Genomic DNA, 12,380 nt, shown 5'->3' with positions numbered 1-12,380 from the left:
AAATACGATTGATGGATTGACTTTGGGCAAGTCACTTCCCTTCTCTGGGCCTCAGTTCCCACATCTGTAAAAATGGGGATGAAGACTGTGAGCCCCCCGTGGGGCAACCTGATCCCCTTGTAACCTCCTCAGCGCGTAGAACAGTGCTTTGCACATAGTAAGCGCTTAATAAATGCCGTCATCATTATTATTATTAGGAGGAGGCGAGGGGATGGACGGCCTTAAAGACTTGAAGCCCAGACTGAGCCCCTTCCTTCCTCTCCCCCTCGTCCCCCTCTCCATCCTCCCATCTTACCTCCTTCCCTTCCCCACAGCACCTGTATATATGTTTGTACATATTTATTACTCTATTTACTTATTTATTTTACTTGTACATAGCTATTCTATTGATTTTATTTTGTTAGTCTGTTTGGTTTTGTTCTCTGTCTCCCCCTTTTAGACAGTGAGCCCACTGTTGGGTAGGGACTGTCTCTGTATGTTGCCAACTTGTACTTCCCAAGCGCTTAGTCCAGTGCTCTGCACATAGTAAGCGCTCAATAAATACGATTGATGATGAGGAGGAGGGTGAGGAGTTTTTGCCTGCTGCGTAGGTTGATTGGTAGGCACTGGTGATTTCTGAGGAGGGGAGGCACACTCTCCCGGGGCTCCCCCCCCGGCCCGACACAGCCTATCTGTCCCCCGCGCGGGCGGAACGAGGGAGCGGGGCCCCGGCCGGGGGAGCGCGGTCGGGGCTGCACCGGAAGCTTCCGCTCCGTCGTCGCTTGGCAACCGAGCCGCCGGGCCGGGCCTGGCCTGGCCTGTCCGGGACGGGCAGGCTTTGGGGCACGAGGGCGGTGCGGCGCGGCCCGGCCTCGGCCCGGCCATGGGCGCGGCGGACCTCTGCCGGACCTCCGAGGGCGCCCGGCTCGTCTTCGCCACCTCCTTTGACGAAAGATACCCCCCCGACAACATCCTCGACGGGTGAGCCCACCCCGCACCCTCCGCTCCTCTCCTCCCCGTTAGGCCTCGTTCTCGCCCGTCCCACGTCATCATCATCATCATCAATCGTATTTATTGAGCGCTTACTATGTGCAGAGCACTGTACTAAGCGCTTGGGAAGTACAAATTGGCAACATTATAGAGACAGTCCCTACCCAACAGTGGGCTCACAGTCTAAAAGGGGGAGACGTCCTCCCCCCGGGCCTGGAATGCCCCCAATCCCTCTGCCCATCCGCCAAGCTGGCTCTCTTCGTCCCTTCAAGGCCCTACTGAGAGCTCACCTCCTCCAGTAGGCCTTCCCACACTCGGCCCCTTCATCATCATCAATCGTATTTATTGAGCGCTTACTATGTGCAGAGCACTGTACTAAGCGCTTGGGAAGTACAAGTCGGCAACATATTGAGACAGTCCCTACCCAACAGCGGGCTCACAGTCTAGAAGGGGGAGACAGAGAACCAAACCAAACCTACTAACAAAATAAAATAAATAGAATAGATATGTACCAGTAAATTAAATAAATAAATAGAGTAATAAATATGTACAAACATATATACATGTATACAGGTGCTGTGGGGAAGGGAAGGAGGTCAGGCAGGGAGGAGGAGGGAGAGAGGAAGAAGGGGGCTCAGTCTGGGAAGGCCTTCTGGAAGAGGCCCCTTCCTCTCCCCCTCGTCCCCCTCTCCATCCCCCCCGCCTTACCTCCTTCCCTTCCCCACAGCACCTGTATAGATGTATATATGTTTGTACGTATTTATTTATTTAATTTACTTGTACCTATCTAGTCTATTTATTTTATTTTGTTAGTAGGTTTGGTTTTGTTCTCTGTCTCCCCCTTCTAGACTGTGAGCCCACTGTTGGGTAGGGACCGGCTCTATATGTCGCCAGCTTGTACTTCCTAAGCGCGTAGTCCAGTGCTCTGCACACAGTAAACGCTCAATAAATACGATTGATTGATTGATTGATTGAGCCCAAGACCAACGCCGCCGCCGCCGCGAGGCCCTCCTCCGCAGCGGGGACCGAGGCCGAAGCCCCCCCCCCGCCACCCCCAATGTAACCAGCCGGGCGGCCCCCTAAAGCCTACTGAGAGCTCACCTCCTCCTGGAGGCCTGCCCTGACTGAGCCCCCTCCTTCCTCTCCCCCTCCCCCTCGCCCCGCCTTACCTCCTTCCCCTCCCCACAGCACCTGTATATATGTATATGCAATAATAATAATAATAATAGTATTTGTTGAGCGCTTACTATGTGCAAAGCACTGTTCTAAGCACTGGGGAAGATACAAGGTGAACAGGTTGTCCCACGTGGGGCTCACAGTCTTAGTCTCCATTTTGCAGATGAGGGAACTGAGGCTCAGAGAAGTGAAGTGACTTGCCCAAAGTCACACAGCTAAGTGGCAGAGCTGGGATTCGAACCCACGACCTCTGACTCCAAAGCCCATGATCTTTCCACTAAACCACAGCTGCTTCATGTTATAGGTTTCCATAGCGTCGTGGTTATCACGTTCGCCTCCCACGCGAAAGGTCCCCGGTTCCAAACCGGGCGGAACCAATTAAGCATAGTCCAGTGCTCTGCACACAGTAAGCGCTCAATAAATACGATTGAATGAACTGAATTCCCATTTTACAGATGAGGCAAATGAGGCCCAGAAGTGAAGGGACTTGACTGAGGTCTAAAGCCCGGGCTCTTTCCACTGAGCCACGCTGCTTCTCTGTAGCGAGGTGTGGTGAGGTGGCTGGGGGCGAGGGGACTGAAGGCTATAATCAATCAATCAATCTTTGTACGTATTTGTTACTCTATTTTATTTGTACATATTCTATTTATTTTATTTTGTTACTATGTTTTGTTTTGTCGTCCGTCTCCCCCTTCTGGACTGCGAGCCCACTGTTGGGTAGGGACCGTCTCTATATGTTGCCAACTTGGACTTCCCAAGCGCTTAGTACAGTGCTCTGCACACAGTAAGCGCTCAATAAATACGACAGTGAATGAATGGATGGATGAAAGGTCCCTTCCATCCCCCGGGGCTGAGGGCAACGGGGAGGGGGAAGGCAGGAAGTGGCGGAGTGGCTAGAGCCCGGGCCTGGGAGTCAGAAGGTCATGGGTTCCAATCCAGGTTCCACCGCTTGTCTGCTGTGTGGCCTTGGGCAAGTCACTTCACTTCTTTGGGTGTCAATCACCTCATCTGTGAAATGGGCATTAAGACTGTGAGTCCCAAGCGGGGCAGGGACTCCATGCAACCCGATTTGCTTGTATCTGCTCCAGCGCTTAGTACAATGCCCGGCACATAGTAAGCGCTTAACAAATACTATTATTATTATTATTACTAAACTCAGCAGGAGAAGCAGCTGGGTCTAGTGGATACAGCGAAGGTCTGGGTTCTAGACCTGCCCACGCCATTATCAACTGTGTGACCTCGGGCAAGTCACAACTTCTCTGTGCTTCAGTTACCTTGTCTGGGGATTAATACTGTGAGCCCCAAGTGGGATGTGGACTAAATGGCTTGTATCTACCCCGGGCTTAGTATAGTGTCAGGCATATAGTAAGCACTTAACAAAAACCGTTCCAAACAGGAGGAAGAAGGAAAAGGGATCGATAGGTCTCCCCACTCCTCGCAAAGCTCCAGTGGTTGCCCATCCATCTCAATCAGTGGTAATTATTGACTGCTTACTGTGTGCAAATGCATTGTACTAAGCACTCGGGAGAGTACCCACAGTGAGCTTCCATCTCTACATTAAACAAACTCCTCATCATCTGCTTGAAGGCTCACAGGAGCTCTCCCCCTCCTACTTAGCCTAGGCCCCTGCAACCCCTCTAGACTGTAAGCTCATTGTGGGTAGGGAATATGATTATTCTCGCATTAGGACAGTGCATTAGGACAGTCTTCTAGACTGTGAGCCCTTCTAGACTGTGAGCCCACTGTTGGGTAGGGACCATCTCTAGATGTTGCCAACTTGTACTTCCCAAGCACTTAGTACAGTGCTCTGCACACAGCGCTCAATAAATATGATTGAATGATTGCTCTGCACACAGTAAGTGCTCAATAAACACAATAGTAATAATAATAATAATGGCATTTATTAAGCGCTTACTATGTGCAAAGCACTGTTCTAAGCTCTGGGGCAGATACAAGGTAATCAAGTTGTCCCACGTGGGGCTCACAGACTTAATCCCCATTTTCCAGATGAGGGAACTGAGGCCCAGAGAAGTGAAGTGACTTGCCCAAAGTCACACAGCTGGCTAGTGGCGGAGCCGGGATTCAAACCCACGACCTCTGACTCCAAAGCCCGGGCTCTTTCCGAGCCACACTGCTTCCCCACAACTGAATGAATGAACCCAGTCCGCACACTTCATTACTCTCATGCTGACTTAGTCACTGTACCCTGATCTCATCTTTCTTGCCATTGACCCCTTACTCGCATCCTCCCTTCCTGGCCTGGAATTCCTTCCCTCTAACTTTCAGAGAGAACCCTGTTCTCCCCATCTTCAAAGCTCCCCTAAAATAACATCTCCTCCAGAAGCCTTCCCTGAGCAACCTCTCTCCTTTCTGCCTTCCATATATATACTTGCCTCCGCACCCCTTTTTTATGGTATTTAATTGCTTACTATAAATTATCCCGCATGGGAGAAGGTTGAATGCCAGGGGTCCCAAAACCTCCGTCGATTGATCGCATGTACCGAGCTCTAGGCACTGTACCAGATGCTTAGGGAAAGTAGAACAGGAGCCAGACACATTCCCTGCCCCTAAAGGGATTTCAGTCCAGTGGGGGATTTGACAGACAGAAATTGCTGTCAGACAGTGGGAGCGGGAGAGAGCACAAGGGTAAAGCAGGGAGCTGGTCGAATGCAGCAGGATGAGATGGTGAACAGATGATTAAGCTATTAAAAAACTCAAAATTAATTTTGAGTCGGGGCTGTGGTTCGGGTTGAAATAGGTGCGCTGCTGGGGCTCGCGCTAGGTGTTTCAGCGGGACGGTGCGGAAGCTTCCCAGGCGAGCAGATGTCCTCCGTCGGGACAGGGAGCGGGACTCGAATGGCAGCTGGAAGCATCATCCTGCGAGGGAGCTGGAGCTGACCGGCCCGCCCTCCTCAGGGGACGGGTCAAGGGCTTATCGGGTCATCGGTTCCCTTTGCTGCTCTGCCAGGAAGGTGCTGAGGGGTGAGGACGGGCACTGCTGCTACTGCTGCTACTGCTGCTACTGCTGCTGTGCCCTGCCAAGCCCTGCCCTTCCCACTTACAGTGGTCTGCTCCGATTTCCCGACAGGAATTCGAAAACGTTCTGGATCACCACGGGAATGTTTCCCCAGGAGTTCCTCATCAGCTTCCACAAGCAGGTCAAGATCCACAAGCTTACGCTCCAGTGCTATTTTGGTGAGGACGCGACTCGGTGCCTTTCCTCGAGCCTAACTTTTCCCCAGACCCTAGCACCTGCACGTTTCCCGGGGACGAAGTTTCTGCCAAACCTACCGCGAGGGATCCGCGGGTTAACCTCTGTTGGCAGTGTAGGCATCTTTAGAGAAGCAGCGTGGCTCAGTGGAAAGAGCACGGGCTTTGGAGTCAGAGGTCATGGGTTCGAATCCTTACTCCACCACATGTCTGCTGTGTGATCTTGGGCAAGTCACTTAACTTCTCTGGGCCTCAGTTACCACATCTGTAAAATGGGGATTAAGACTGTGAGCCCCACATGGGACAACCTGATCACCCTGTATCCTCCCCAGCGCTTAGAACAGTGCTTTGCACATAGTAAGCACTTAACAAATGCCAATCATTATTATTATTATTGTTATTTAGCCCAGCAGACCATGAACAGCTCCTCTCTGGTGGCTCAGCCCTGCAGATCCCCTCCCCACCAAGGCCAGGACTCCATCCCCACCAACAGCCTCAGGGCTCTCAGAGGGACCGACTGTGGGTTGCTCCATCCTGTGGACGCCCACCCTTACGGTCAAGGATGGAACACTCAACACCTCTGCCTCTCCTCTCTCCAACCCTGACTCTCCCCTCTCCACCCTGCCTCTCTTTCCAGTGACCCAGTGCAGACCATCCCACACCCCTGACTCTCCCCCGTGACCCAGTATAGACCATCTCACACCCCCGACTCTTCCCGCTCTACCCCAGTGACCCAGCATGGACCATCCCACACCCCTGATTCTCCAGTCTCCGTCCCTGACTCTCCCCTCTCCATCCCTGACTCTTCCTCAAGTTTTTCATCATGGACCTCGCTCGACAGCCCCTCCAGGAGGCACTCACTCCTCAACGAATTCTCACCACTCCTAGTCATGTCACCCGATAGCACCCCCCTTTCTGTTCCGTATGTGATTCACCTAGATCATCCCTTTCGTTTTCGCTGTTCCCGTAGTTGTGTCTTCCCAGCTGTTTGTTTTTTTTCTCCTGCTCCCTCTGCGTACAGTTTACATCTCCCCATTAGCCTGTAAATCCCTCGAGAACGGGGATCATGTTTTCCTTCTCTGGAACTTGTCCCGACTGTTTCGTCCAGCAATCTCCACAGCACAGACACCCAGTTCAGCGCCCTGCCCTCAGTAGGTGCTCAGTCCAGCTTTCTGCACACAGTCAGACTCCCATAGGCCCCCAGGAGAGCACTCTGCCCCAAGTCATTGCCCAGCACAAGGCTCTGTCCGCAAGAGGTGCTCAATTACTCCCGAATGAGTGTATCTCTTGCCCTGAATGAACCAAACCTATCTTGAGCTTGCCGTTTCCTACATTCCGCATTTGGGTGCAATTTCTAATGGGGCCAGTGGGCTCTCCTGGGTCCATTGGTTCTGGGGGCTTTCATTAATTAAATTAATACAAGCTAATTAATGAACCCCATCCCCTCCCCGGACCAGCCATCAGCTGGGATCTTTGCAATGGGCCATAGATCAGGAGCCGAGTTGCCCGGGAGAGAGGCCCCATGCTCCCTTTGCAGACTCCCATCAGCTCCTCCATCTCCAGCCGGGAGGGTGAGGAAGCCGCGGCCAGGAGAGGCCACGGCTGCCGGACTCTTATCCGCGAGGAACCCGAAACTCTTCCCCTCTAGCACCGGTGCCCCGTCCCTCTCCTTGTTATACTGGTTTCGTGTTTCAGTTGCGTCCAGTTTTCCGAAATGTCTGTCGCCCGTCTCTCCTCCCCTCTTCATTTTTTTTTACAATGGTATTTGTTAAGCGCTTATTATGCCAGACACTGTACTGAGCGCTGGAGTAGATACAAGCTATTCAGATTGGACACAGACCATATCCCACCTGGGCTCACAGTCTTCACCCCATTTTTACAGATGAGGGAACTGAGGCCCAAACAAGCAAAGTGACTTGTCCAAGGTCACCCAGCAGACAAGTGGCGGAGCCAGGATTTGAACCCAGGTCTTTCTGACTCCCAGACCCGTGGTCTATCCGCTAGGCCATGGTGCTTCTTTGATGGACTGGGACCAATTCCCAGCCTTTAGTGCACAGCTCAGCACCCTGTAGGCACTTAATAAATAAATGCTGTTACTCCTACTATGAGTCTTCCAGGTTGGCAGTAGCAGCACTGAGGAAAGCCGGTGGGAACGGGGAATAAATGCCGTTACTCGTACTACGAGTCTTCCAGAATGGCAGCAGCAGCATTGAGGAAAGCCGGTGGGAACGGGGGCAAAGGAAGGAATTTGGCTGTGGCACCAGGAGGGTCGGGCTCAACCCCGCTCGCCACCGGCCCCTCCTTCACCGTCTGTCTGTCCTTCCGTCTCTTTGTCTGTCCATCCGTCCATCCGTCTCCAATGACAGTGAGGAGCATCAGGATCGAAAAGAGCGTCACCGAGGAGCCGTGGGATTTGGAGAGTTTGGTGGAAAAAGGTGAGCGGTTGACCATTCCATGTGGGAGTGATTCCATGCCTGCCTCCCTCTCCCAACTGTAAGCTCCTCATGGGCAGCGAAGGCATCTTGGGGGTCGGTTGCGTTCTCCCACGTGCTCGGCACAGCGCACTGCACCCAATGGGAGCTCATTTCAGCACAGTGCTCACCCAGTGGCCAGGGAATGGAGAGGTGGGAACCAAAGTCCCATTGGCGTCATTCTCCCAGGAGGCGGCGGGGCGCTGAGGTGGGACGGGGACCCACCAGATGGAGGGGGACCGGGAGGTCCAGCCCACATTAACAGGAGGCCGAGTCTAGTTCCGTCGACTTGGAGTCATTCGCAGCTCTCAATCAGCTCTCAGTCCGCGCCGCCCTCCCTTCCCACTGCCTAGTCCCACCACACTGTACTGCCTTGGAAAACCGTCCAGAGCAGTGGGTCGGACAGGCTGTCCCAGTAAACACAGTGGTGGGTGCCGACATGCCTCTTCCACTGCTGCCCGCGGACACGCTTCCGACGCTCTTCTCCTGAGACCGGGGCGTGCAGTGCGGGCTGACTCCAGTGTTGCTGCTGTTTGTGATTTAGATCTGGCACATACAGAGGGTCAGCTCCAGACCGAAGAGTTTATTGTGAGTATACGCCGTGAACCGGGTACTTGTCCTTTGTGACAGGTGGGTATTTCTCTCGGCTCGGAGCGTGGCCTCAGGCGCCACGTGCTCAGCATGTGACCGCAGGGGTTGCGGGTGCGGTCACGGGGGCTGCCGGGTGAGCCAGGATCTCCCCGCCGAGGCCACTTCTCCCTGGCTTAGTGGCCCTGGAATCTCAGACCGCCTTGACCCCCCCCCCCTCCCCCGGCCGGTTTGGTCGTCGGTGAGTGAGGCTTGCGGGTGTTCACTAGAGGATTCCGGGTCCAGAACAGAAGGCCAGGGGAGCACGGGGCTAGAGTTGGAGTGAGCCCTTTGGCTAAGCCTGGTGGGGCGATGAGGAGGCTGGATTGGGGGAGGGGGTGGCGGGTGTCTCTGAACTGGGTAGGGAGGGGCAGCGTGACTCCAGACAGGGTCAGATCAGGTCTCTGGGTCAGCTAGGGAAGGGGCCAGGAGTGATCTGAATTAGGGAAGGAGAGAGGGAAGAAGGGAGGGGCAGAGAAGTTGCTGGAGAGAGTAGGGAAGGGCTGGAAGCAAGAGATGGGTTGGAGATGAGAGGAGGATGTGGCTATAGAGGTGTAGTCTAGTGGAAAGAGCTCCTCCACCACTTTCCTGCTGGGTGACTTTGGGCAAGTCACTTCACTTCCCTGGGCCTCAGTTTCCTCAATTATAAAATGGGGATTCAATACCTGTTTTCCCTCCTACTTAGATCATAAGCGCCAGGTGGGACAGGGACTGATGACCTACCCCAGTGCTTAGTACAGTGGCTTGTCATGTAGTCAGCACTTAAGAAACGTCACAGTGATTATCATTAACCTAATGGCCATCCTGGGCCCGATGGGGAGAGTGCTGCTCACTTCCCCAAACCAATAATCATCATGGGGCTCTTTGTTAAGCGCTCCCTATGTGCCAAGCACTGTTGCAAGCCCTGGGGTAGCTAATGAGGTGGGACTCAGCCCCATCCCACCTGGAGCTCTTGAGTCGAAGTGTGCACAGCCCGGAGTTCCCTGCCTGGTCCAGGCTCAGGCCACTGAGGAGATGGCCGGCAGTCCTGCCGTTTGCTTAAGGGCTGATCTTGCTGCGGGAAACAGGAATCCCACACCGGGTTTCCTCCCCCACCCTCCTGGGAGCCAGAGGCCTAATGACCAGAGATGTCTCTGCAGAAGTGGGGGCGAGGGAGGCGAGGATCCTGGGGTGGGGGCGGGGGCCCCAACAGCAGGCCCATACCATGCGGGCCCGGGGTTGGCGGTCAGCCCCAGCAGGGTCCACACAGCCAAGCGCTCGGCCCAGGCCCAAACCACGGCCTCTGGCCGGAGCGCTGGTCCCCCAGCTGGCCTCGTTGTATCCAGGCCCTCGGTATCCCTTGGCAGGGATAGGGAAGAGGGAAAGGCCCCATTGGATGGCATCGGCCTCCCCCCGCTTCCCCACGGAGGGGCCGCCCTCATTTGGAAACGGAGCCGGAGCATTTGGCGGCCAGGGCGCCTCTCGGCGCCGGCCCAGGGTCCAGAAGCGGCAGTGTTGGCGGGGAGGTCGTGGCCTGGACCTCCGGCCGTGCCAGCCCCCGGCAGGGCGACGGGTGGCCGGGGTGCAGCAGGCCGGCTTCCGAGGGCCGGTTCCAAGCTCTGGCCTCTCCCACAGTTCCCCGGAGCCCAAGCCACCTTCCTGCGGTTCATCATCCAGTCCGCCTTTGACAACTTTGTGTCGGTGCACAGGGTGTCGGTAGAAGGGACGGCCGACTCCCCTCTGGCCTGAAGGGTCCTGGTTTGTCATGCGAGTGGACGGAGGTCCCTCGGGTCCCGCCGAAGGCTTTGGCTTTGGATTTGGATTAAACTGAGTTGCTACTTTGCTCCCGCCCCTTCTTGAGTGGTGCTCATTCTCTCTTCCTTTAATCCCCCTGATTGATGCCACCACCCCCACCCCCACCATCACCTAAGGGAGCTGGGACCCTTCTGGACCCTTCCCTTTTCCTTTCCCTCTCCCTGGGCTCTCCGGCAGCCAATGGGGTGGACAGGACACCTTCTGAAGGCAGAGGACTGAGGTCTTGGGGGAGTCCCACAGGAGCAAGATTGCCCGTGCTCCACTCCCCAGGAGGTTACCATCTAATGGAGAGGAGATAGGATGCATTTACAGACCCGAGGAGCCAAGGGGAAAATGAGGATGTGACAAGTAGGAGCCCCAGCCTGTCCCCATCAATTAGCCGAATCAATAATCGAAGGCTCGGTTGGAGAGTGACCTCCCGGAGGACCGGAATTCTACCTTTTAACAGTTTTCTTCTCCTGAGTGTATGGCACGGTGCTCTGCACACAGCAGGTGCTCAGTAAACGACATGGATCGATAGGTGGGTTGATGCACCCAGAGTTGAGGTGTAAATCTGTCCGCACCTAAACCAGCCCCCTGCAGAATTGGTTTGGACCTGGCCCTTCCACCTTCCCTTGAGGCCCCACTGGGTTTGGGGGTGCAGGGCAAACTCTGTACCAGGGATCTGATGGAGCCGTGAGTGGCTCTCTGGTTGTGGACTGGGTGATTCTGGCCGTCCCTGGACAGTGTGGATCGCCCCCAGGAGCAGGTCACGTGCTCTCTCTGTCTAATTACCTGGAGAGCCCAGCCGTGGGCCCGGTGGAAAGACCACGGGGCCTCTGGAAACGGACCCCCGGTCCTGGTCCTGCTCCACCCGCTGGGCCATGCCATCCACTGGTAGGTGTGGTTTCTGGGCGGAGAACCCTCAGGTTGCTTTTCAAGGAGGACAGGTGCGGCGGGACTTCTGACCGATGGCCAGCAGGCAGAGGGACGAAGACGCTGTCACGGCCCGGCGGCAGCCCTGGCACTTGGCCTCATGCCGCCCCCTTCCCACTGCCTCATCTCCTGTGCTCTGGGCTCCCACAGGAATCCACCAGGTGAGACCAGAGAATGAGAACCTCACTTTGCAGTTCACTGGTACTGACATCAACTCGGGTTTGAATGCCTCTGCCGGCTCCTCCCTCTTCTACCTGCTCTCACCAGCCCCTTCCAAGAGGATGGAGCCCCTGGCCCCAGGGGGCGAGAATTGAGGCTGGCACTAACCTGGCCCCTTGGGGGAGGGAAGGAAGACAGTGGAAGAGGGCTGGAAGCAGCCCCTTCTCCTCTTTCTCTGCCAAGAAGAGAGGAAGCCATCAAACACTGGGCAGGGCAACCTTCTGGCTCCCAAGATGGGGGCCCACTCCTTCTCTCTCTGGTCCTCACTACCATTCCCTCATTTGCGGTCTTTCCTCATTAAGCACTTTCTTCTGAGAAAAGCAGCTTCGTTAGCGAAGCAGCGTGGCTCAGTGGAAAGAGCCTGGGCTGGGGAGTCAGAGGTCATGGGTTCAAATCCCGGCTCCGCCGCCTGTCAGCTGTGTGACTTTGGGCAAGTCATCTCTCTGCCTCAGTTCCCTCATCTGTAAAATGGGGATTAAGACCGTGAGCCCCCCATGGGACAACCTGATCACCTTGTATCCTCCCCAGCGCTTAGAACAGTGCTTTGCACATAGTAAGCACTTAACAAATGCCATCATTATTATTATTATTAAAAGAGGAGGGACCACGGCCTGCTGATGTGACAGTCCAGCCCAGGGGAGAGACCGGGGTTGGGTCGGCGGGAGGCCTGGGGGCCAGGCCCGCTTCTGCCCCTGCCTGCTGTGTGAGACTTTGGGCCAGCTGCTGCATGCCCCCTGGGCTTCTATTTCTTCCCGTGTCCCTGCCTCGTAGGACAAAGTGGACGCACAGTCACCAATCAAAGGTTCTGTTCAGCAGTGCCGTCCTCCCGGCCTCTTGGCTTCCTTTGGCGGCTGACATCCATGCAATGGATCTGCTGGCCAGCCCGCCTCCCACTCACAGGGCCCCAGCCTCCCCCAACTCCCCGGCAGATAGCCCAGTGGTCAGCCGTTGTAGCTGTTGCGGGGGGAGCACACTGACGGGCGAGAGACAAGTCCACAC

At 55.3% G+C, this 12,380-nt stretch overlaps 1 protein-coding gene across 1 annotated transcript; it reads left to right on the top strand.

Annotated features, from left to right (window-relative positions):
• Positions 1-761: 761 nt before the first annotated feature.
• HSPB11 (heat shock protein family B (small) member 11) lies at positions 762-10,275 on the top strand. Its single transcript, XM_038752529.1, has 5 exons — positions 762-960; positions 5,234-5,340; positions 7,722-7,790; positions 8,371-8,414; positions 10,068-10,275. Exons 1-5 carry the CDS (start codon positions 863-865, stop codon positions 10,179-10,181), a joined length of 432 nt encoding a protein of 143 aa, XP_038608457.1. The 5' UTR covers positions 762-862; the 3' UTR covers positions 10,182-10,275.
• The last annotated feature ends 2,105 nt before the right edge of the window (positions 10,276-12,380 follow it).

Source organism: Tachyglossus aculeatus, chromosome 10 (genome assembly GCF_015852505.1).
Source record: "Tachyglossus aculeatus isolate mTacAcu1 chromosome 10, mTacAcu1.pri, whole genome shotgun sequence".
Lineage (NCBI taxonomy): Eukaryota > Metazoa > Chordata > Mammalia > Monotremata > Tachyglossidae > Tachyglossus > Tachyglossus aculeatus.
Note: the sequence above shows the minus strand (reverse complement) of the source record. Positions and strands in the feature narration are given on the sequence as shown.

Coding starts and splice junctions, on each gene's coding strand:
- HSPB11 (XM_038752529.1), top strand. CDS start 863: ATGGGCGCGGCGGACCTCTGCCGGACCTCCGAGGGCGCCCGGCTCGTC. Junction 5,341..7,721: donor TACGCTCCAGTGCTATTTTG/GTGAGGACGCGA, acceptor CTCCAATGACAG/TGAGGAGCATCAGGATCGAA. Junction 8,415..10,067: donor TCCAGACCGAAGAGTTTATT/GTGAGTATACGC, acceptor CCTCTCCCACAG/TTCCCCGGAGCCCAAGCCAC.